At 39.3% G+C, this 26,513-nt stretch overlaps 1 protein-coding gene across 15 annotated transcripts in view; it reads right to left on the reverse strand.

Annotated features, from left to right (window-relative positions):
* Positions 1–26,513, reverse strand: part of TENM3 (teneurin transmembrane protein 3) — a 416,659-nt gene that overhangs the window by 16,167 nt on the left and 373,979 nt on the right. For 13 of the 15 annotated variants that reach the window (XM_032186162.1, XM_032186160.1, XM_032186159.1 and 10 more), the window contains 6 exons: positions 26,457–26,477; positions 21,060–21,292; positions 20,512–20,666; positions 18,794–19,668; positions 2,813–2,988; positions 1,843–2,078 (listed from right to left, as the gene is read on the reverse strand). In XM_032186162.1, coding sequence (XP_032042053.1) covers positions 1,843–2,078; positions 2,813–2,988; positions 18,794–19,668; positions 20,512–20,666; positions 21,060–21,292; positions 26,457–26,477 — 1,696 coding nt within the window. The remainder of the gene's footprint in view (positions 1–1,842; positions 2,079–2,812; positions 2,989–18,793; positions 19,669–20,511; positions 20,667–21,059; positions 21,293–26,456; positions 26,478–26,513) is intronic. The other 2 variants (XM_032186156.1, XM_032186164.1) reach the window with 1 other exon arrangement.

Raw genomic sequence — 26,513 nt, forward strand, 5'->3', positions numbered from 1 at the left:
CAGATGTACAGGTCCAGTGACAAAGCCAGCTTATAGAGCACACACGGAACAAATCTGAACAAAAGTTAGATTGACAGAGGCTTGTCGAGTTCAGGAATAGTGAAAACGACATTTATTTCTTTATAAAGACTACTAGTAGTGGGTATAACTATTACAAGATAGAAACCCAAGAGATAGAAACCCCACAGTGTACTTCACGGTGTTACATGCTGCATATATATAATGCAGTGAAAGTGTCATATATATGAGCACATTTACTGGCAATACATTTTGTCACTGTTTTTTGTCTACATTTGTCTTCTCTGCAGCAAAATGTTACTGACATATCTGTAGATGGAAATGATGAGCTCTGTAAGTTATTCTTGTTCTTTCAGTTCTTGTTTCCTTTCTCCACCCCCCACCTACCCCTGAGCAACATTTCTGCAGTATCTTCCTATGTAAACCACTTTCAGAAAAAACTTCCCTTTTTTAATTTCGTAGCAATTTTCTTTTCTCTTATTAGCCCATATTCTCTGCCTGCCCTACTTCTCACATTTGCATATACATTTTTAATTACCACTATTTTGTCCTAATTTATGAGCTCTCACTTCCCCCCTCTTATATTAAGTCTTTCCCTCTTCGCTGTTCCTTCTTTCAGCTCTTCCAAGTCAGAGTTGCCCATGACATTTCTTTAACCTTCTTTTTATCAGAATGATAAAATTTTGCTTTGCTTTTTAGAACTGGACTCATAGACATTTGTTTCAATACCAAAACCAATCATACTATTGGTATGATTATTTATATATTTATTTATTTATTTTCTTAGCCTTCCTTCATGAATTACTTGGCAGGTGTATTATCCCAACTTGCTATGTAATAAGATGGCTATGAACCAGAACCACAAGGGCGAGCTCCACAAGCATGGATTTCTTTTTCTCTTCCTTATCCATGGTAAGACTGCTACCACAGCTAGGTACAAGTATGTTGTTCTTAAGCAGCAGCTTTTGTACATTATCATTCTTCCTTCTTGGAAAAAATCAATTCTTCTTGCAGAGCAAGCGGTAGAGAGAGATAGAAAATGCATGACAGCATTCCCTCCTTCCCAAAGGAAAGTAAAAAAAAATTAAAATTAAAAAATGGCATGTTACCTCTCAGAAGTCAAGTGGTCTGAAATTACTTACCTTTATTTGATATACTGCCTAGGCCTTATTTTAAAGAACTGAGTTCAGTCCTAATAGTATGTCAGACCTCCGATGTGGTCTCGAAATGGTTTCCTGGCAACCCAATTTTAAATGCTTAATCTATGTTGTCTTTACCAAATGGCTGTCATAAATCATAGTTTGCTTCCTACTTACATTTCACACACTATATAGGAAGAAGAAATGCCAACAAAATGGTAAAGACATATGTTAGAGGAATATGCCATACACATTCACACAGTGTTACACCCTTTCTACCAGAAATAAGTATTAGTATATTTTTTATTTAAAAATTTAAAGAAAGAAAACTCTAAGACCATGCTAACTTATGGCAGACTAATTTAAAATGATTCAAAAGCAGGTGTGTGAATTCAGTGCTGGAAATAAAAAGTGAAGGAAAGCAGTAAAAATATTCTTTTTATCCAGAGTCATTTCAAGGCATTGAAGTCTAAAAAGAACAGCTTAGAATCCACAGAAAAGAGCAATTAATATGGAAAAAGAGCCAATATATAAAGGAATAAAAGCAACAACTTTAAACTCTACAGTAAGCTTACCCGCGGTAAATACTCTGTGGTTGTTGGATGGCAATACCTGCAAGAATGCATTTAGGTTTCCTCTCACTTAATGAGAAGGCAATAGACACCACGCATGCTTGCATGCTTACCCTAAGCTTTCGGCCAAACACATTGACTTTTCCCTGGGCTTGCTCTTTCCGGAATCGCCACTCCACCAAGTTCTGCCCGTTCTCCCCCGGGAGGGTCATGTTCCTTTTTGCTACTGTCGGGTTGGCAGTGCCAGCCAGGACGTGTGGCTCTGTCTGGTAGTGTGAATCCAGGCCGCTGGCGTACAGGATTCTGAGCGAGCCGTCATAACCGATCTGGTAGCTGTTTCTCAACTGATCTGAAAATGCAAAAAAAAAAAAACAACACGCAGAGAAACACGCATTACATCCATGGGGTAAGTCTGCCTTTGTTCCCTACCACTTATGCAATATATACATGTAAAATGTTGACTTCAGCCACTGACCTAACGGAAATAAACACCAAGGGTGAGATTAATGAAGTCATCTGTGTCACATCCATGTGTATCCCATGAGAGCAAAAACACCTTTGGGAAGTCACTTGAACACCTCTTAAAAATCCCACCTATATTCTTTGTATATTGAGTATAGTCTTTGGAGTTGCACAAAACATAATCTCTGCTGTTTCATTTGGCATTTTTGGCCACATCCAAAGTATGTTGTGACTAGTGACTTTTGCAAGGATGTGGCTGCTGGGCCGTCACATGCTATTTTAAAGCTCAAATCTCACTTCATGCTATTTTTACACCCATTTCCCTCACAATCCATTTCACACTTTTTGCAGATTCCCTTTTTATGCAAAGTAGGTATTCTGACTACTTCCAACAACTGTTGCAAAAGCTATTTGGTTAGAAAACATTTAATTATACTTTCATTGTACCTCCTTCCTTCCCTGAACAGTTCTTTTTATGTATGTATAAAAGCATGTGTGTATCACCTCCTCCAAACACTATGCCTCTAAGTTTCCCTCTAAGGCATCTCATGTAAACTGTTTGTACCAGAAGAAAAGAGTTTTCAGGTCAGTATCTGCTGAGAAAGGTTTTGCATACAGTACCTTGAACCATGGTATAGAAAGAATCAATTGATGATAAGTTGGAAGTGATGCTGACGTCTTCCTCTCTGCTGGATGACTCAATGTCCACCGTAATGGCCCTTTCCATTTCCCCGTGAAGGTTTGTGACAACTCCAGTAGGGAATGTAACGTTTGTTAGACGGCCCTCACTATCATAGCTAAAAAAAAAAAAAAAAAAAAAAAAGTCCAAAAATGATACATAGCAGGAACAAATTGTTTTCATTTACAAGCAAAATGAACAGAAATACCAGCTACTCATATTGTTAATGCACTCTTGCTTTTTGTGCATGGGATAGGCACAGCAGAGACTTCAAACGTGCTTTGAAGTAGTCAAAAGACTGTTTAACATACAGGAGCCTCAATGGCGATAGCAAGAGCAAACAGATGGATCTTCAGCTCTGCATATGATTCTTTGAAGTGTGACCAGATCCTGCTGCACACCTAATTCACCGTTTCAAAGGGAGAGTATTTGTTGGCGCTAAATTCCGTAGCATTATGTACTCACTCCCTGTTAGTGGAATAGATCTTTGTTGTTATTATAGGAATCCTCAAAAATTTGCATAAAAAGGGTATCTAAACAGTCCTTCCCTCTGGCCCTTCCTATTCACTGATTATGTGGACCACCTGCTCTCCTGGTCCTGAGTGCTTAACATCCCTTGGTTTATTAAGAGAAAGAATCTCAGGTGGTATTTATTCTACGTAAGCTGTTTGTAGCTGGAAATCATAGCAGCTAGTGTATATAACTTGATAGCTACCTGTGGATCATAGACTGAGAACTGTGGCACAAGCCACGCTGGATAAGCTTTTTCCTGTTGCCACTGATATTTCTTTAAACCAATAGTTACATATCCATTCGAGAGTAGGTAGGTAGATAAAATGTCTGTAATGGAAATAGACTTAGGACTTGTAAAACATGTCTTTTCCTGTGCTGTGTTAGGAATACTCCAGCTACTAATACCATTGATAAGATATGTGCAGCTCTGTGTAAGTGAAAAACGAGACAATCAAAGTGATCCCATCAGACGTGCAGAATATTGGTAGCAGTGCTTTTTGAGACCCAAGTAAGCACTCAGTGAATGAGGGGATACTTCCACCATGTTTTTCAAACACAGGACCAAGACCATGGTCAAATCCAAACAGATATTGCAGTCATCATGTACAGAGGTAAGGCACTGTGTAAGCTTCAGGTCATACAACTGCCTTTGAGATTAGCTCTTCAAATACTACAGCTTGGATTCATCAGCTCAGGAGTTCAGCTGAGGCGTGTTTTTCAGAATTAGAGTCTCCCTGTGTCTGCAACAGAGAGAAACAAGTATCTGAAGGGCGATTCAGCCCACCTAAGACCTGCTTGATGTCAGGAGTTGTCCATCCCTCTACCGTGACTGTGCAGGAGGAAGCTGAAGGAAGCTTTATTCTCCTGAAGTACCAATAACGTGACCCTGCTGATCCACAAAGCATGGTAGACACTTCATACTTACAATTATCATCAAAATGCTCCTTCTGGGAAAGAACCTCCCAAACAACAACAAAACAAACCAAGTATATCACTGAGGCTACAGAAATTCTTTTTTAAATTCGGAGAATTAATTCCAGTTTTAACCCACGATACCCTTACTTTCTGCGTACATTGAGAGTGCTGCACGGATTGCTGTAACTGAAAGGATTAGGTTTAGAAATGTTTTTTTCCAGTTTGCTTACTCTGTAGATTTGACAGCTTTTTGCACACAGTCATTTTCATCCTTTTAACACAGTTGATTTCCTTTGTTTATGAGAGACTTACACTTAGCAACAGGAAAAAGGAAAGAATGTTTAAAAATCAGAAGCCCTTCTGCAAGCCAGGGAAATGAAGTGGGGAAACTTATTTCTTGAAATTAAGTATATTTCAAAAACCAGGGTTTCTTCCAGGGTGTTTCTGTCCCTAATTTTGGCTGTTTTTCCCATACAGGACTTGGCAAGCTGAGATGCTGCATTTATGCAATAAACTGAAACAAATACACCAACATTCCTTGTGCATAAATTTGACTGCAAGCCCATTAATGACCTTCAGTTCCATAAATTTATTTTCTTTTCATGCACAACTTCCCTTTTAAACTCCCAGGGGAACATACATTCCCCAATTACTGTCCTTTTCTATTTTTCATGTTACAGAAGAATGCTTGAAAATGGTATCAAGTTATCTTTTCGGGAGCTACTTGTGTCCTTTGATTCCAGGAGCCAAGTGCCAGTTTTCATCTGGAACAATGCTTCCTAAAGTTACAAAAGGCAAGATTTCTCTATAAGAACTTTTCATCCTTTGAATCATAACATTTATGAGCAATTAATTATACATATTTCTGAGTACAACACTGGAGTTGGTAAGCACTATGCATCTGTAGCTTTCAGTAGAGTGTGTGGCTTCACTACAGTATGCAGCGCTGAACATTGCTTTCTTGTTTTATGCATTCTTGCTTCCATATTATATTTTTCAGTCTGTGCATATAGTTCCCGAACTGGTCTCTTTTCTTTCACAAATACATGAAAAGCACACCATGAGCCTGGAATAAGCAGCTAATATTATTACAGAGGGGAAGAGTTCAAAGATCAGCAAAATTCATGCTACACATTCATGTTCTTAAAAACATGACTTTAAAGCTAAAAGAATCTTAAAAGCCATGATTGCTTGGTTCAGGCATCCCAGTGCTGGAAGAAAATGTGAATGAGATGTGAAAAGTAAGAATAGGATTTCTCATACTTTTATAGCCAGGAACAAAAAGAAAGAAAGGAAATAGGTCTTTCTACAATTTATTACATATTCCATTTTATGATGGATTGTAATGTGTGTCCTTCATTCTGCACATCGAATACTAAACTTACTTCTACACTTGATATCTTTTTGCCCACAATGAAAGCCTTATCAATGCTCAACATAGCAACATCACTCATACCTTTGGGCATTCCTATGCTATTTTTCTTATTACATCCAAATATCCTTGCGTTCTGCTGCCAAGGTGAATTTATTCATCCAAGATTGTCAGTTTTAGACCGAGAGATTTCTTTTATCTGTCTTGTGTTCTAATATTGAAATTGCCCTAACAGGAACAGGATATAAAGTCTAGAGGGCAAGCACCTATATTTGGCATTTCACAGCCTCTTTGATCTTTTCATCCAAACACAAGCACAGGCACACATGTTACTGCTGAGCCCTCTGATCTGCCTCCTATTCCAGGCAAAGCCGTTCAACCTCTCTCTTAAATTCCTCAAGAGCAGGTTGCACATAAACATTTCAAGAATCTAAAACAAAAACTTGCTTACTGGGCATTACCTCATGTGCTTTAATCCTATAAACCCTGTTCCACTCATTAACATAATGATCTTCATATTCGGTCAATAACTACAGAAGAGAGCAGCAGGGGCAGGACAGTTGCCACCACCACTAGCTGAATTTCCCCTTAGATCAAATTCTTTTTCTTCCTTAGGGTGATCTGACACTGCTGGCTAGTTTTGCCCTTCTGCAGTGAGAAATTCTCAGAGATAATGATTATCAGCATCCCGGATTCTTGACCTTTCGCTCTTCACCTGCTGGAAGTCCCTCTTCCATTGTTCATCTTCTTTAGTTTTAATTACATTCCTTCCCAGACCATTTTCTGTTCTAGTCTATGTAGGACAATTTTCACTTTGCAGTGATAATTTCCTGGCAATCCTTGTCACAGATGGAAATGCCCTACTTTCTTTATTTCTGACTTCTTTCTCATGTGTGTTGCATCATAGTTTGGAGCACATTTAGCTCGACCCCAGCTTGCAGAGCATTATTAACGTTTTATATTTGAAGTTACTTCAACATAAAATAGGGAGCTATAGAAATGAAGTGTATAGTAAAGGTTGTTGCTAAAGCCAATAGCTAAGTTATGACTGATACTGTTTTTCCACAGACCTCTGCAGCATATTCCCGTAACAAAATAAATTCCATATATTTTTTTTCTAGCTGTTGTAAACATGTCAGGTTTAAGAGCAAGGCACAAGGTTCCTGTACATTTCAGATAACAAGACATACAGTGCAAATGTGTATTATGTATTTCTTTAAAGACTGGTTATGGATTATACTATTAGTTGGGATACTGTATTAGAGAAATGAGGCATGAATACATCTCAAAATATAGACATGTATAATTTTGACAGTAGAATGAAAAGTACTGCCACATACTCACTCAGCACATCAGGCATTTCCTTTATACATCTTGAATTATCAAGAGTGGCTAGAAAATTCATGGAGCATTACCCTACTTGTTTCATGTTATTCACAGGAAGCCTCTTATATCAATATGCTGCTTATTGGCGGGTGAGAGCAGAAACTTCTGCAGTATGGTGTGCTGCTGGTTTAGGTGTATAATCACTGTGTTCAGATACATACTGAAAATCCACCCTAACCTGGCAGTGAAATGTCTCACTGAGCTTGTTGTGGCCACTGTGCTCACATTTACAATGAAGACTGTTGTCTTCAGCATTAAAGAATGTTTGTCATTTTGCAAACACCTTCTTTCAGCCGTGTTTAGCCTCCCATGATGTACCTGAAGCTTAGTCCCTCCAAAAAGTGAACTTGCAGTTTGAAAACTGTAGTAAGGAGAAGCCACCTTGATTGGGTATCATTGCTTTGCTAAAACAGTAATAAAATAGCTATCTTGCTGATTACAAGGAAACAAATGCATAGCTTGTATAGCTTCCCTTTCATTATAATTTTGTTACTGATACAGAACTTTCTTGTCCTCCCATTTTAAAACTGGGCATGGCAGGTTACTGGGAGCTCTATTCTGCCCATCTTCAACCATTAAGTGGGTTTTTGGAAGAGAGGAAAAGACTCTTAACTTCAACAGCATGACATTTAGGTAGCTCTTCCCCTTCACTCCATTTCTGAGTTGCTTTCCCAATTTTGATACACATTTTTGCTTTTAGTTTGTAACAAGAGTGACTGGACGATCCTGCTATGGCACAAACTGAATGCACAAACTGAAAATAACCTACGGATGCATGGACAGACAAATGATTCTGCCTTTTTTTGGCTTTTATTCTATAGCCTTACAGATATGCATACATTATAACCTGCCTTCTTAAACACAATATTAATTTATATACTGTTTGCATGTATTCCTTTATTTGCACAGTTTGTATTAGACCTTAAAAGGTTTAGCACCTTGCTTGTGAATTCACAGTGCAAATATATCAGGAAACCCAAAATAGTAAACTAGATTTTTTAAAATATAACAGGTAGATTAAACAAAAAAAGAAAAGAAAAGAAAAGAAAAGAAAAGAAAAGAAAAGAAAAGAAAAGAAAAGAAAAGAAAAGAAAAGAAAAGAAAAGAAAAGAAAAGAAAAACATAAACAATGAGATCTGTGTATGTCTTGTTCAGGTTTGTTTTACCTAGCAAGAGGGGAAGAAGGGAGCATATGTGTTGTAAATGACAACTTGATATATGTTAGTAAGCTTGTAAATTATGACAAGAGCTTTGATTTTATTTATTTTTTTAAATAAAGGACTACTGTCTAATAAGGGTAGCATTTATTCTTTTGTTCTTATCTGGAAAGTTGTTAAGCATGAGAAAAAAACAACCGTATTCTTACCAGTCTTACAGAACCTTAAATATATGAACAAGGTCTCTTATCTTGCCTCCCCTCACTTTCCCTCTCATGCTTCTACTTCTCCACTTCTGCCTCCATCTCCATCTCACTCCTCCTGTACTTATCTGACAAAATAGTAGCTGAATACGAATCACAGAAAATAGGTCCAGGAGTGATGCTTGGAAGCACTTAAAGTAAACTGCAGCCTGAAATCCAATTCTGGATAGGAATTTATCTGTCACTACTTGGTTTTAAAATGGAATTTGGACAGAAAAATGCAAACTCACAGAGGCTGGAAAGGCATTAAAAGTCTGTTAAGTATCAGCTGAATTTCTCTGTCTTGCTCAAACAAGTGTCAGAAAACTCAAGCCCGAATTCAAGCAGCTGGCCATCTTTTCCTCTCCCTTTATCTGATGCCTGTCTTCCACCGAGAAGGGCCAGCTTCAGCTGGGATAGTCTGGTCTAACTGCACAGCTGGTTAAATAATTCAGGTAATGTTTTTTTTTATCTTAGCAACCTGGTCAGGACGAATGTTTCAGCCCATGTTTAATGAAGACATTTCCTCAGCTTGAAAGTAATTGACAAATTTTCTTTTCACCTTCTCCTGTTATAGCCCCAGCATTTGAGGCTTTTTTTGTGTGTATCTATTTTGTCATAACGTTAAAAGGATAGTTTTCGGTCTTTTCTGTAAACTGGCATTCAATATACTAGACATGTGAACAATTCACCCAAATAGGCCATTCCTGACAGCTATAACTCATCTGCAAAACAACAGGCACACTCTAAACTGAAATCACTGCAGAAAATGTGTCTGTTGGAAAGGAGCTCACAGAAATGAATCAACACCTTCCCTCCCGATAGCTCGCCCACTTCCGCGCCCAGGCGTTTCTGATGCTCATTTTCCACTTCATCGCACAACAATGAAAACAAGTGCGAGTTCGGTGCTGGCGCTCCCCTAAGATTGACCACCTTTACAGCCTAATCCAAAATGACTTCCAGATGGGTGTTTTGGGGGAATGGTACTTTGCAGTGAAAGAAGCAGTACATGAATTTATCATCATTTTATCTTTACTTTTTGCCAGAAGACTGCCAAACTTTTTTACTTGTTGCTTCCATCAGACCATACGGTGTTGCAGCCTTCCAACACTGTGCTGTTTGCTGTGATAAGCATCTGCCATTTATATTCTTGTAAGCACTCACAAACCATGAAGTCTGCCATACCTCTCATTTCTGACATAAGGTGTACGTGCACAAAGGTCTGGATAAGTAACTCGTGCGAACGATGCTGGTGTTTTTGGAAGAGGAGGACAAATGACTGGTGTGTGTGCAAGGGGAAGCAGCAGGACAGAGGTGGTGCGGCTTAGATTAGAGGTGTCTCCTGGGGATGAAGATGCTTCCCAGGGTTTTGGGGGTGCTCCTCAGCAGTGCTGACACTTTCCAATCAAGCACAGTAGATTCAAAGCCAATAGCACGGGGACCATCCATACGAAGATGAACCTAAACAACAGTAGCCAGGCAGCCACAGAGCTGCAGCCAGGCTTTTATCTACAAGACCTCAATGCTCAAGCCTTGCTTTTCAGCTACCCTCTAACAGGCATTCACTGCCCCCAGCCCCACGGGGTCTGGGCTTGGGGTTTTGTAGGGGTGTGCAGGGCGAGCGCCTGTCCTGCGGCAGCTCCCTGCAGGCTTTGATCTCGGGGCTCCCTGAGGCCCACGTTTTGTTCCTCTGTCACTTCCCCCCTCTTGCCTAGCTTGGCTATTGCTGTACAAATAAACAGTGCGCCCTGCTGATATAAATACTGGAATGTGGCCTTTCAAATAGAAGAAATCTTGGTGTATATATACTTTGTTTGACAGATTGGCCCTTGCTTTAAGGTCTGCTTATAGTATCAGGGCTGAGTGCTCAGGCCTTTCAAGAAAAAAAGGATGTAAGGCAGGTCTCTTTGGTCAGATGTTGTTTACAGAATAAGCTTTACTGTTGCTTCACCCCCTTTTTTTTTCTTTTTCACTGTAAAAGTTTTTACTATCCGGGTGTTTTTACAGGGTCGCAACAACAACAACCCATAACTTGGACATAATAGAACTTAATAAATTACATTATGTTTGAAAAGAAAACTTAGCAAAAGGAACACAAAATTATATGGATGTATTTTTTTTTTTTTTTTTTAGGATAGTGAAATGCCAAGGTACTAAAAAATTTTGCTAGGTTCAGGTTCTGCGGTTAGTTTATTACAGCACCCTTACTGCTTTGGTGCATGAATCATACCCAGCCAGTGCAGGCTGCTGAAGTGACAGACTCTCATCTGCTGGGGGAACTGGGTATGGCTTTCAGTGCCATGTGCTCTGTAGACTCCCTAAAAAGCTGATCAGTCCAGACATCCTCCTCTATCCAAATTGCCCATTTTCATGAAAACTGTAGCAACCTGCTTCAAACAAAACAAAACAAAACAAAATGACCAAAATCTTCAGAAAGATTGACCATTTTTACGACCTAGTCCAAAATGACTTCCAAGAACAGGCATTCTGGGGGAACGGTGCTTTGAAGTGAACGAAGCAACACCTGGTGAAAGAAGCAGTGCAAGGTGAGGCCTGAGCATGAGGGCTGTGCTTGAATACTGTGGGGCTGAAAACACAGCTGTTACGTGAAGGCTAGAGCTGCCCTTCCATGCTCAGTGCACCAGCTCCCCAGTGAAGTGAGTGTAAAGGAGAGACAGCGAGCTTGGCTCTAGCCTCACTGACTCGTGCTTGATACAGAAAATGAACATGGGACAAGAACACTACCGTGGGGATAACTGAACAAATGGTATTCTTAAGCTCCTGATTAAGCCAGAAGCGAAATGGATACTTTCAGAAGCCTGAACAGAGTTGATTGGATTGACAGTACAGGACATTTATGTCATTAGCAAGAAAGATACTGTTTTTTTTGCTGAACTATCTTTACTTGTAAGTGCTTTCCAAAACCACAGAGACATCATATGCTGATTTTCTTGGCAGAAATCAAAGCACTTCTTTTTTTCTCATGCACGTAGGATGTAATAATGATATGTGTCTTCAGTGTTGCTATTTTGATATTATTACCTATTCAATGGTTTCTCAGTTCTACTTTTATTACTTAGACTAGTTCTAAGGACAAGAAATAGCAAACATTCAAAAAAAAAAAAAAAAAAAGGAACAGGTAAATGTCTATCAAACCAGATCTGCTACTGATACCTGAGCAATTAGGGTACAAGCTGAAGTTCTCTGAAAAATTTTACATTGCTATTAATTGATTATTTTTAACATGTCTGCTTTGTTATTTAGTAGGATGAGTCTGAAACTGCAAGTTTGTGTTCTCCACTGACAGCATAACCCTTATCAGACTATGTAACAGCATGTTGTTTTATAGTTATGAAATGTACAGTAAAGTTGAGTTAGTGTTCCTGCTGAGAAAACTGTGAGATCACAATCTCTGTTCTCGGCAAAACGAAGTTTAAGTTAGAAATTAAAAAAAAATATATTAACAATTTATCTAAAGAGAAACATGGTAAGTACAGACAGGAAGCACAACTGTCACTAAGCTCTCCTCAGAAAACCCATGTTGCATGAGTCCTCAGTTCTGTGTGTGGAGTACCAATGTAACTAGGAGAAGGTTTAAAACACAGGATATTCTTCAGTTTGCTGTGGCCATGCACAATTGCACACATCAACTAGATATTTTTCTCCATGAATTCTCTCTGGGCAGAGGAAATATTTGTCTAGTTTGAATAGAGGGAAATGCTTTAAAGTTTTTTTGGCCAGCCTTGCCTCCATGGGTCTATATGAAACGGTGAGAGAAGGTTACACCTACTAGAATTTCAGTCTGTTCAATGTTGAGAGGAGGAGAAACACCAAATGTTGACTAACAGAGAACCAGCTAGTTCCTAAAAGGTGCTTTCAGACAGTAATATGTGCACTGCCTGCTGGACTCAGAGAAGCAACGTGGATAAAGAGGCACATGTGCAAGGACTAGGTATCTAGAAAATATCCCAAAAAAGACACTTAGGAAAAAAATAAGAATGAAGAGAACATGAATTAAGTTGCTTGAGTAATTATAATATGGGAAGATTAATGTTATCACACTTGTAAGACATGATTTGCAAGTAAAGGCTCATGTGAGGATGCAAAAGTCAGTATGGGAACATTATACAAAACTGATGTGATGAGTGTGGTTAATTACTTCAAAGCCACTGCAGTTTGGACAGATGAAGCACAAAGCAGCGACAGTAAAAGCAAAAGGTGCAGAAGGCTGTTGATGGTAAAAGGAGAATAATAACTAAACAGCACTGTGATACCAAGGACATTCAGAGGACACTGTTTAGAGCTGGTAAAAAAACAAACAAACCAAACCAAAACAAAAAACAGATTACAATTTTGTACCAGGTTCTAGTATTTTTAAGAAAACAAAATCAAATTATAATGAAAGCCCGAAAATTGCAAGAAAAAAAGAGTAGGCATTTTTTTGATATTTTTTGAAACAAAAATGTGATAGAAAAATGAACACAAGTAGAAACAGAAATAAAACCCAAAATGTACCCAAAGTTACCCCCAAATTTACAAGAAACAGTATACAAATATTAATGATGGAAACTGAATTGTGAACACCTTAATATACTGTAAAAGTTCAAGTGAATTGACACTGTTATTGGGAGATAATTTTTACGTGATTGAAATTAAATATTTGCTTTTCTTTAAATTTAACTTTTCATTAAAAGTTCCTTAGACTTTTTGCAAGCAGAAACTCGGTATTTCCAAGTCAGACTCCACCAGAAAGCCATTAAGACGAAGCAGGAGAAATACTGCAAAATATCATCTGTTCCCTGTTGCCAAATGCCGACAGTTACAGATGATGTGCCGGCTGCACGGGGAAACTAAACAAGTCCAAGCCAGAGGCAGGGTCTTACTCTGAATGCTGCAGTTTTAAGGCAACCACAGCAATGAATGCATTGTTAATAAAAGCTTCATATGTAAAGCGTGATACTCTGCAGCACGCAGTGGAAATACATTTCACCTGCAACTCTCTTGCCTGTAAAATTACCGTAAGGATTTCACAGTCTGCACAATTTCACCGCCTTTCTGGAAGGGCTGGAAAGCTCATTAATTTAACTGTGGGAGCAAAGTAAACTTGTAAGAGCTCTGCCTGCTAATGTCACTCTCTTTGATTTCTGTTGCATTCCCTTGGAGACAGGAATTGAGCGAGAGAGGGAGGAGAGGAATGAGAAGACAAATGAGCTCAGGGCATGAAGTGCCCGGGGAAACATTGGATGGACTGTCAAGAGATACAAGAGGGGATTGAGAAGAAATGCACCTCTGGGAAAGGAAAAGGCAGGGAAGCCAAACACGCCTTAGAGAAATGACAGGAGACATGGCAAGGAGCAAGATACGAGGTAAGGAAGTAAGGAAATGCAGTTGGAGGGGAGGGTCTGGAGAGCCAAAAAGAGACTTGGAAGAAAGGGAGTGAAATCGCAGGGAAGAGGAGGAGGCATCTTAGTTTGGATCAGATATTGCCTGCTGACATTGCTCCCAAAAGGAGAGCGAGGCAAGAGTGGAGAAGACAGGAAAGAGATAATAATCAGTGGCTACTGGAAAGAATTCACAGCTAAGGGAGCAAAGTTACCTCAGATTAGCTAAAGGGGGAAGAGGAAGCCAAAGGCGATCGCTATGTTGTCTGCACTTCTCAGGGAAACGGGGGCACGAGGCATAAATGAAAGAAAATGTAGATGTGTGGAACTGTAGCATTTGCTGCCTTTGGAAACTTACTGAGCGCTTTGCCTCTTTACAAAGGAGCCTGCAGACACACCTAGGCCGGGACCACTGGGAATGGATCCCGGCCACCTGATGCTGGGCTGACCACAACTTGTCCTCAGCCGTCTGTGAGGAAGAGACCACTCAGGTGCCAGTTTGTATGCACACTGCTTTTTTTTTTTTGAAAAAATAATAATAATTAGTTAATTAATTTATTTTTTAAGTGAGCTTTTGAAGCATTTTCAGCTGACTTGGCTGGCAAGTGCTGGCACACCAGGGCGTTCATGGAGACGTGGCATGGCAGGCTGGGGGCTCTGCCTTCCTGCACCGCTGAGCCAGTTGCACAGGGGCACCTCGGGGCTTCTTAGGAGTTCACTTCTGATTACAAGCACTTGTAATTTTCACTTTGAAAACCACATAGAATAAAACAAGTATTTCCTGTATGCCAGTCCTTCCCTCAGGCAAAGTGGAGACTAAATAAAATAAACTCTAGATCATTTAGTGTCCAGATGATATAAAATAAAAAGTAAACTTCTTTTTGGCTCTGATATTGGTGTGACTGAGATTGTAGGGAAGAAGGACAACACAAAAAGATGCTGTCATATGTGCCAGGGCAGCGATTGCCAATTTTGGGATGCAGTATTTTCTTCAAAGGTTCCTCTTTTCACCAAAAAGTTGCTCCAAAAAATTAACAAAAAATTAAATAGTTGTCTTAAATCTACTCCCGCATCACTGAGAACTCAGCAGAATCCATGGTGCAGTTGTACAGATTTGTACAAGAGTTAACAAAGCTATTACCGAATTGGCTGTGAAGACTGATCTTTTTATTACTAGAAATGCAGCATTTTTACTCCACTGTAACTTCTGCCATTTAAGCAGATGCATGACCACCAAATGGTGAAACAACCCAGCCATAATCACAGATGAAAAATGACATTTCTATTCCATTGGAAATTCTAACAGTTGAAAGGTTTTAAGTCTGAGTTGAAAGAAAGTCTAAATTCACAATGGAATATAAACTTTATTCCCTTCCCAAAATATTTTGAGAAGCTGAGTAATAATATAGAGTAAATAAAGTAAATAAAATACATAAACAAACTCCTATATGAAAAGAAAATGTATCCAGTAATGAAACTGAAATATTTTGCTATTACCAAAATAGAACAAGAAAGTCAGAACAATTTCTTCTCCTCATTTCTTATTCCTATCCAGGCATCCTAGGGAAACCTTATAGCTTTAACAGGACTTCATTTTTTTCAGCAGAAAAATGTTCAACTGAAGAATTTTTAGCCCATCCTACCTACCAACGTAAAAATGCCAAAAGCTGGGGCTGAGATACACACACACACACACCATGTCACTCCAACACAAGCCCCTGAACACTATGCATGGTTTCCACTTCGGCAATAGATGCAGAAGCCTCTGGAAATCCAGCTGAAGGCAGATTTACTATTACAAATCACCACCACTGAAAAGCAAAGTCAAAACAATGTTTGCTGATCCCAGAATAAAAGATGCAGAATGGTCTCGTTTTTATCTACTTTTTCTTCAAAAGGGAAGTACACAGACACAAGTTTAGTGTATGGGGATTTTATGTCCAAAAACAGTAAGCAGCTCTGATACCCAATGGATGTCTTTAAGAATGCTGTTTTGGCAAGAAAAATAACTCGGTGCTTTTTTTTTTGCTCATTCCCTGTAGCTTTACATAATCAGCACAATTTTTTATATTTGGTATTAGCTTGTACAGAGCATCATAGAAAACATGACTGCAAGGGACCTTGAGAGGTCAGATGGTCCAGACCCTACCCCAAGGCAGGATCTGTTCTTCCCAAGTTAGTCCTCAAAGATGTCTCATCTGTTCTTAAAGACAGCCTGTGAAGGGTAAGGGGTCACTGTTGTCTGTCTGCTTCAGGGCTCCAAAATCTTCACAGTGAAGTTTTTCCAAATGTCTAATCTCCATCTTCCGTGTTGCAATTAAACAGATTACTTCTTCACCATGGATACAGAGAGGAGATTAATATCTTTGCTTCTGCAAAAGCCTAATACACTTGCAGATTTGGGGTGAATGAAATTGCTTTGCTCTCTCCATAATTATTTCAGCCTGGGACTTATAATGAGACATTGGTCCGAGGCAATTGTTTAGGAAGTGCATAAACAGCAGCTTGGAAATAATACTAATACTTTCTGAGGGGAATAGCCTGCCCTTTGGGTTCTGTGCAAGCCAGCTGGACATACCTAACACAGACCAGAAAGCCTGCACGAAAGCAGACCAGATGTGAAAGAGGGCTATTTACAAACTCAGTAAATAACTATCTATTTCATGACACACAGTAGCATAAATTCTTCCTATGAGGAAAAATACAGGCCTTTAAAACGCTTACTGGCGAACAGAGTATCTGCTTTTTTCTTGTGATCTTGCAGACACCATGACAATACATTCAGGAGCCATCAGCTGCTTCTGCAGTGCACCACAGTAGGCACGCAAAAACTACACACATCGTGGTGAGAAATTACTGCCCTGATTAAAACTCTGGGTCCTCAATTATTCAGTATGAATGCCAGCATGATTTGAAGTGCCTGCTGTACCCAACAGATGCCTTAATTTCAGTAAGGGACTTCACTATCCCCCAAATTGACTGCCTTGCCCAAATCACATATTGGAAACAAGTGGGTTTTGTGTGTCACAGTTAAATACTGGATTTACTCTGTGGAAATAGATGAGTATTTACAGCCCATCTGAAGCTGTGCTTTGGTCTCTCAGCATATAGGACACGGCTAACTCCCGGGACTGAGAACACATGCCCTCCTGACTGAACAGCTTCTCATTCCTCTGTGCCTCTCTCATTCCTCTGTGTAACCTCGCTGTGCTTGTGTCCTCTTGGCAGGACCTAAAAAGATGCGCAGCAATGCACAAATGCACAATTAAATATTACAGACGTGCGCTAATGCTTTGGTATCGTGCCCACTCCGAAAGGCCTGCCAACTTGCAGCTTATTGTAAGAATACCTTAAAACTGGCAGCAGTGCCATTCCACCTGCTGTCTTTGTTAGGAATCAGCACTTCTAGCCGTGTCTCCACTTCAGGACACAATATGCAGTGAAGCAGCACCTGCTGCTCTCGTGTCTCTGATGGGCAAATGTAAAGGTTGGAGAGTAGATACAGGTGCTCATAGCCTTCCTGTGTACTGCCTCGGCCAAATGTACACTGACATAAATGTGAAGTTATCTCAGAACACAGATGTTTGGCTTTGCTGCCGCTGCCTGACACCAGCACTTTATTTTCTTTATCATGTGTGTTGAATTGAAAGCTTTTTTCAGGCCCTGACCTTGGCAGCAGTTGCTACTGCATTTCATCTAAAAGATAGGAGAAAAGAAGGAAAAAAAAAAAAAGAAGAATGACTTACTGGATTTTCATGATGCCCTTTGTAATCCTGAATACTTCAGCTGAGGGCTCTCTAATGCTTTTACTTATCTTACTAACTTTACATCTTCCACTCCTTCACAGACACATTTTTACCCAACCATGGCATCTGTCTTTCAAGTGATTTAAGAACACACATTATTTTCCAGTTGACTGAGATAACTGCAAAAAATCAGTGTTAATTTTACATCAATCTTTATTAAAATAAATTGTGTTTTAAGCTGTATTTTTGATATGTTTTGCTTGGCATATCAGTCTGTAGTCTAGTTCATTAGGGGATGAAACTGCCTTTAAAGGCACTATCTGAACTGTCAGGTTCTACTAGTTTATCTATAAACTGTCATGACCTTCCTCCTTCAATGTAATTGAGGATTCCGTAAAACTTTTTGCTAATGTTATGAACAGGCGTTTATGATATAATGACTTACACAGGGTGAAACAATTAACTTAAAAGATTTTTCAGAGGTTGGTAAAATTAAAAATCTAGTATCTCTCACTGTTGTGTTTGCATGCGTGTATACCACACACTGCTGGTGGTCTGTGTTTTCAGTTTATTCCTACAGGAATGGTATTTCCCCCAAGATCTTGCTTTCTCTTCTCAGATTCCTCCACCCAGGGTCCACCTGTGTGAAAGCTTGTCATGTCATCCAGGAGATGGTCCTGGATATTTGCCACTCAGGGAAACAAGCTTTCACCACTTCAAAAAAAAAAATAAAAAAAAAAAAATCCACCCAGCTTTTTGTGGGTAAAAGAAAGTGCAGGCATGTAATAAGAAAAGATGTTAAAAAAATAAAGAAAAAAACGTTTAGCAGTGAAGCACATTTCTTGTCAGTATTTGCTGCAGAACAATGTCAATCTAATGAGCAAAGAGGATAAAAAATCTAGTTTCTCATGCAAATGTAAAAATCGTAGTTGTCTGAGTTACAACTTTATTGACAAGAGTGAGATGTTGTCTCACAATTATTTTAATGTATAAAACATAAATTGAAAATAATGAATTTAAGATTACGCAGACCCAATGCTTAGAATAAATAAGATAGATGTGGACAGCCTGGAAAACGAAAAGTATCTTCCAGTGTTTTTTGATATTAAGTGTCATCTTCACATTTACTTACCAGTCTTTAGCAATATTTCAAGTGGTGCTGTATAGCTCAATAGAACTATACAGCATCTAGCTTTATTTTATGTACTTACTCAAAAAAAGTGGTCCACCCAGTCTCATCACTTTTAGTTGCCAGAAGTCCACTGTTGCCATGGTAGGTAAATAAAACAAGCTCTTGTCCTTGTGCTGTCATGCTTTTCAAACATCCATTAGTGCCTATCGTCAACCAGATGACTTGGTTATCAGGAGAGACCACTCTTACTGGCATCCGGTTGGGGTCCCGTCTGATACGAAGAGTATTCCCGTTGCTGTCTGTGACTGCAGTAATATCATTATCATTACTGTAGCTAAAATTGTACAGGTAGTCTCCAGTGACTAAGCTCACAGTGTACTGGTGAGTACCATTGACATCAAAGATATAAAGCTCTTGATCAGTTGGAGAAGCAACTTCATAAAAGTTCATTGAGTTCAATAAGGGTTTGTTCTTTGACACAGCCCGTATCCTAATGTTTCCCAGATCAGCAATATACAGCGTGCCATCTGGAGACACAGCTAAAGAGGAAGGGGCATTGAGTTTGGCATCTTTAGCATAGCCATCTCCATTCTGGTAACAGTCACAGTTGACATCATTTTTGCAATCACACTCTGAAGGTATTCCAGCAACTAATGAGATCTCTCCATCGGTTGTAACCTGTCTTATCCTATTAATCTTTTTTTCATCAGTTTCTGTAATGTAAAGTACTCCACTGTAAGACACTGCAATGGCAGTTGCTGACTCTAATGTGGTCTGTACAGCATGCTTGCCCACCGTGTACTCCACTCCGGGTACTTGGCAATGCATTGGCCTCCCCGCAGCAATGCGAACCTGACGGTTTTCGGTGATCTGCAAAACTACGTTGTTATCCAGAACATAAATGGAGTTATCCATTGGGTTGATAGCTAAATCTGTAGGCCATTCCAGACGAACCTTAACAAAGAGAAGTGGTTTACTACGCAGTTCACTAGTGCACCTTAAATGAAATGAATGAATTCACCTTCAGTTTTAGAGAATGCTGTACGGATATTTTTCATCTGCTGTAACCAATCAAGACAAAAAGACTTGTACAAAAAGAAATGCAGCAAATGAAAGATTTCAGGGAGGTAAGGGGACAGGTTTCCAGATGACTGCTTCATTGAAAAACAGCAGCATTGGAACTATAATACAGGTCAAATTTCCCCTCCAATAAGTGCCATACTTGTTTGTATCACCAATGCATAAATAAAAATAAAGAGAGCTATCAGTCTAGTGTTCATGGACAGTAGTCATTTTTTTGCACCAGCAAAAATAACTTACTACATTCCAGACTATGAAACACTGGACTGTGCTCCATTTCTAAACACAGCACTAGTGACATCTCTTCTTACCTATACAAACTTGTTGAGACAAAAAAAGAATTGCTCTATTATATATATATCCTCTCATTCACCCTAGTAGGCTATTAGTAGTTCAGAAAACATCGACATGCCAATACAATTCTAATATATCTGTCGTTCTTCCAGTATTTACTACTGGACTTAACATTTCCTGCTGATGGTTTTGCTGTTCTAAACTAAACTGAACTTTATGGGCAGAAAAATTGAATACAGCAGCATTTATAGCTAGGAGAATACACTGAGATTCACATCCTTGGAATAGGTTTCTTTCTCCACAAATTCTCCTCTTAAATATTCATTACACACTCCACCCAGTTTTATTTTAATGGGCAAGGAAGCTGCATTTGCATTTCTAGCCCCAGATTTGCTTTCTCAATTAGCGGCTGTTAACATGTACCTGGCTGATGTGCATGCTGGTATCGCAGGTTAGAGGCCGTGCTGAGGTCAGGTCGTTGGAGCCAAGCAATGTGGATATTATGCCATTCTGATCCACTTTTCTGATCATGGTCCCATCAACAAAGTAGATTAACCCATTCTTGTCGATTGCTATTCCTTCAGTGAAGAGGATAAAAATTAGTTTCTTGTGCCAGCTATTAATATATTATCTATAACTACGGGCCTGAGTGGTATGTATATAGTGGTGTGTATATTAAGGGCAGAAAAAGGCCTAGCATTTAAGTTAACCTGAAACACTGGGTAAGTGGGACCACATGCAACACTGATTTTACATCTTCACCATTGTTTGCCAAACACATAATCTAAATGAGCATTTTAAAGTGCTCAATAACCATGAAAGCCACATATTGACTATAAAATTAACCCGGCTCTCCTGCAGCTCTCTTCCTCAATGGTTTTCCCCGTTGGGAAAAATTATGCGAAACTACATTTTTGAACCAACTCTTGTATTAAACGTGACCGTGCCCATCTCTGAACTTTCATATTTACCTTTAGGGCTCATGAGAGTTGCCTCCACCGCCTTGCCTCCATCACCACATCTTGCCTCATCAAAGGGCAGGCACTGCTCCCCGGTTCCTCCTATTACCTCAGCATTTTTCGTCAGGTCTTTCGCACCCGTGAGTGACCTGGGCCGATAGATCCTGCGTGTGTTTGTGTCCGAAACGTACAAATCTCCTGTCACGGGGTCAGTTGCGAGGTAGTATCTGTGGGCTGGGTTGCTGCTGTAAAAAGGAATTACACATTGCTTGTGCTGTAATTAATTGCACCAACGTCGGACCAAGAAGAAAAGATTTCAGTTCACACACAGTCTGTACTAATATATAAATAGTTAACAATCATGCTGGTGCTCTGGGCTTATGCAGCAGAGGTCATGGCCCCAAAGCTTTTCTCGGTTTTCATTTGTTTCCTGTGTCAGAGGCAGGCCAACCTAGACTAGTCATCCTTTTGGGACAGAAAATTCGATTTTGTCTACAATGCTATAGAGACACTTCTCATCGCCATAATAGGCCACATCAAAACAGTGGAGTCTTAGAACTGGTGTTGACTGAAACCTTGGTTCAGTTTCAAACTTTGCAGCATGACCCCAACCCTAGCTTACACTTTGTTGCTGTTATCATCCTCTCCGTTTTATTATAATTTACATAAGGCTGCTGGGGTGCACGGTTTATATAATTCATAAACAGATAAGGCAGAGTTCATATTATTAGTTCACAGGCAAGAGATAAGACATCCTTCATAAGTATTTGTTTAATCCACTGCTTTCAAAGACGTGACATGCATGATTTAACGCATTAGGAAATGTCATCTTTTCCACCAGAACACTGAGCGGAGCTTTTCCGTTTTCCTTAACACAGAGTCATATTTCAAACAACTGTACACATTGGCACAAAACCACTAACTATGCCAACACAGTCTTTATTACAGTGAAAATATATATTGCTAACCATTTTCCCAGAAACGTACACTTTGCCTCTCCACTGGTGCTACATAATTGAGAATTACTGTCTTTTCTCCCCTGCTGGTGAAAAAACCTACCCTGGAGAGTACCTTTTGGGTTGATATATTACGACGTAGAAACTTAACCCACCGCAGTTAGGATTCCTGACCTAATTTACGGCATGAAGAACTGAAATAAGGTCATGTAAACACAGGAGGTAATTTCAGATGCTCTCCTAATGGATTGAATCAGTGTCAGAACAGTCAGTTCCACTTCTGATGTTTGCAAAAGCGCTGCTGAAACGTATCTACCAGTCTTGGTGATATCCAAACATCTGTTCGCAGAACACTGTACTTCACATTTTGTAAATACATAACTGTGCTAATGTAACACATTTTTATGTACTGCCACTTGGAAAAAGCAACAAGAGACCAACAGGAACAACTTGTGAACAAACGATGCCTTTTAGCAGGGACAGATTTTTATAGCTCTCCAATTACAAAAACACAGAAAAATGTGTTGCATAAATAGGATTTTCTTTGGTTTTAAGAGTTTAAACATGTTGGTGCAGAAGGAAGAAATCAAGTGAAGCAGACTAATGAAATCAAATACACAGTGATTAGCACCTCTTAAAAAGCCCTGTTACAGAGCTGAATGCTATACAGCATGCCTGAAAACAATTAAGTGGAGCCTTAACTCAAATTTCTGTCTGTTAAAAACTTGTTATTGCCAATGCACTAAATAGTTTAAAGGTATTTTCCGAACCTTAATTTACAAAGAGATCATTTATACGATCACTATATAGTGTACAAATTATTTATATCTCCATGGGCTGCAAATTAAATTATACCCATTTATATGATTACTCTGGTCTTTAAGAAACTTTGCAGACATTTCACATATAAACACATAGCAAAATGTGAATTAAATTTTATTTCATTGTAATTTAAAATAAAGTCCTTTCTTATGCTACTATAATCTAAATTAAGGTACTTTTCTTCAACTCATTTAACATTGCCTAAATTGCATTTTTCAGTTGTTGGAATAAAGAGTCATCAAATCAACTAAATGATTTATGCCTAACATTTTTTTTTAAATATCTAAAAAAGATTTTTTAAAGCTGCTCTCTTCATATATATGAAAACATTTATATTTTAATTAATTCCAGCAAAAATGATACAGTCCTTCTTAGTCAGGATGAGTTCTGGTAATAAGTAGTGCATCCTTATTAAAAAATACAGACGACAATTTAAGGATATTTTCTCATTTTATCCAAAATAATCCCAATAACCCTGAGGTTTGAGAGCACATAGGATATTATTGAATCAATATAAACTCTTCAATTTGTCTTAAGTAATGTCTAATGGTTTCTTTCTGAGGCAATACAGCAGGCTTAACTTTGGTGTTTCTTTTCAAGGGAAGGTCAGAAAGCTGAGGTAGCTTTAGCCGTTAGGAACAAACCACCAATTCTCTGGAGCAAGGCACAATCTGAGGAACTAGATCACTGTCCACTGAAAACCATGTTTCCTAGCCAGAAGACATTTATGCACACTATGCAGACCTCTAAAATAGCACAGGGTTAAGTATCTAACACCTGCAAAGCTGCAGAGATTCTTCTATTTCGTTGTAGTTTGAAATAATGTTAAGGCTCTGCCCTCTACCAATAACAAGAACAGAGAAGTAAAATGCAGAGCCAGTGGCTTCTGGGCTCATTCAGTATTGCCAGGCTGCTGCACAGGGCTCTGGAAAACAAGTGGTTACATGCCAACATGGTCCAATAAAGACAAACAACTACAAATTATCTTGTTCTATCTGCACTTAATCAACAGTGCTAACGATTTAAAGCACACACACACGTGCATGTGTGCACACAGCTTAAGCCTTTTCAGTGACCAGACCTTGCACATTTTCCCATTCCTGTTTTTGGCTTTCTTAATGCAAAATGGTAAAATGTTAGAAAAACTTACTTGTAAGTGCTGCCTACTGTTTAGCTGCTGTCATGATCTGTTTCTCACTGCTTTATCTTGCTTATGCTGTTCTTTTAAATCCTCAGCTGTCAGATCACTTGCATTACTCTCCATGCAGAATTTAAAAAAACACTACTCTTCCTGCTCTGGCCCTGGTCTATACTCTCCCATCCAATGTATGCCATCTAAACCATATGCCCTCAAAGCTGTTTTTAGGTCTAAGAAAACTTTTTTCTGTCTCTCTGCAGGATATCGCCATAGCCTACAAGTGACCTCCCTGTCTTCAAAGTCCTTCTAAAAATTGCTTCCATGAATGCCTATCAGCATTAATCAGCCATAGGCAGCAGGGTGTATAAAGACATCAGCTCAGCTTTCAGACTGAAAAAACGTTAGGTCACTGGTAGATTAGAGAATAAATTCGACCTGCAGCGTCTCCCTAATTTAGAGCACAGGCACCTTGAGGTGGGAGATTTGCTCTCTGTGCTGAACCGCCATGTCTGTAGGTGAGGAAAGGTGAATGCTTGAGCAGATAACAGCTCTCAGCTAGTATTTAGTGCTTGTCATCTGTTTTACTTGGTGAATGCATATTTTACCAGGCAAAAGAAGCTATTTTCTCTCGCAGTGTGTCCTGAAGCTGGGGGAACCCATGGCCACAGGATCTGGTGGATGCTCAAAGTTTACATGTTTAAAAAATGTCAAATAAATCAAGGGAACGAAGAGGTGTCAGGGGATATAACATAAAGGTACACTTGTGGCTTAAGAAGTCCCTGAGCAGCAAAACCCTAAGAGTTTTCACGCTGGGAAAACGTCCTGTGATGGGAGAGAAAACTCAGACTCAGGTAGACCATGTTGGGCTGTACACTGGGCTCAACACCTCCCTGCCTGCTGGGCTCCAAGACCACTGCTGCAGTGCTCATTGTCCATGGTCTTCAAGGCATCTGCCTACCTCAGGAGGAACCCCCACTTTGTATCTGCTACACAAGCCTATGAAGATGCTGTTACCCTAATTTGTGCGGTATGATTACAATGTCACTGTCTGGAGCTTATGAACATGTACATGAATAAAAGAGAGAAGCCCCAATGTTTGCCCTCACTGAATTGTTTCTGAAAGGCCAGAGCTGAGACTGTGACCACAACTCTGCTGGAGGTAGGAGAGACCATCACCACTAAATCACAGCAAAACACACCTCGTTGCGCACCAGCACCTTAATCCCCTTTGTCCATTCCAAATTCCCATTTTCAGTATTACTCTGTATTCCACACATTTGTCAGACAATGTCTTATACAGCTGTAATCACAGCTTTGTGTTATCACAAGGGATTTCTTCTAAAAGTAGTGCAACAAATGCAAATTAAACTTAATAATGAAATCTAAAATTATCAGATTACCTCAGAGTCACACCTGGAAAATAACTTCAAACCAGCCAGACTATGCATCACCTCCCATTTCTGACTATTAGCAGTGATGCAAACGTCTTATTTAGTCATGGAATTTTTTGCCTAACCCACTTGAAATAATTTTTTGAACATAAAACCTGTCCTTATAAAGAAGGTTCAGATTTAAGTGAACTTAAAAAAAAATGGTCTAAAGGAGAACCGAGATATGACTCTCCTTGTTGAAAAATGAGGAAGGAAAAGGGTTGACAGCAAAAAAGGAGTGAAAGAGACCCTGCAGGGCTGCTGAGCCCTGTACTTAGCAAGTCTGACACAAAGTCTTGCAGGGCTTCATGTATCCAACAAGGCTTTAGCATAACGTTGTTTTTGTCTCCTTTTCAGTGACAGCTGCTGTGGCAAAGCACTTCTAAGCATCCACCTTCCTCGCCTCTGTTCTTGCCACTATTGTACCTATGCCAGGACAGATGAATGCTGCACTACAACCCCTCTGATTACTCTTGTTTCTGTGACAAGCCTTATGGAATCTTCACGTACTTCACAATCTGAACTGCTGGAGTCTTGTTATTACATGACAATTTCAGCTTTCATTACTAAGAAAAGTTCACATTTAAACAAAAGCATCTGTTTAATGTGAGCTTGAAAAGGCTCAGCATCAAAAGGCTAATGAAATGAACTCACTTTACACTTCTGTAATTTCTACTTCTGTAATACTTCTATTAGTTATATGCTGTTCTCACTGTATTTGGGGGATCTGACTAATGAATGAGTTTTGATAGAAACAGCGGAAGTGTGAGCAAAGGAACAGGAGCAAGAAGGCATGAAGGGATAGTGCAGGAGGGCACATACAAGCATAAAAAGAAGCCTGGCTGTGGACAGAGAGTGATGAGAAAATAGGAGCTTGTATCCGAAAGGACGATGCAGCCTGACAGCTGACATAACTAAAACATATGAACTCATTATTTTTGAAAAATACTCCCCTTTCCTAATAATACATCTCAGAAAGGACTTGTCCATTATAAGCATTCATTTGTTAAAAAAGAAAAAAGAACAGTTAGAAATATAGAAATCTTCTTTAAGAAATGCTTACCTATGTCTAAAATCTTTATTTCTTGGTGGGAGCAAGTAAAAAAGAACAGAAAAACAT

The sequence above is a fragment of the Aythya fuligula genome, chromosome 4, assembly GCF_009819795.1.
Source record: "Aythya fuligula isolate bAytFul2 chromosome 4, bAytFul2.pri, whole genome shotgun sequence".
In the NCBI taxonomy this organism is placed as follows: Eukaryota; Metazoa; Chordata; class Aves; order Anseriformes; family Anatidae; genus Aythya; species Aythya fuligula.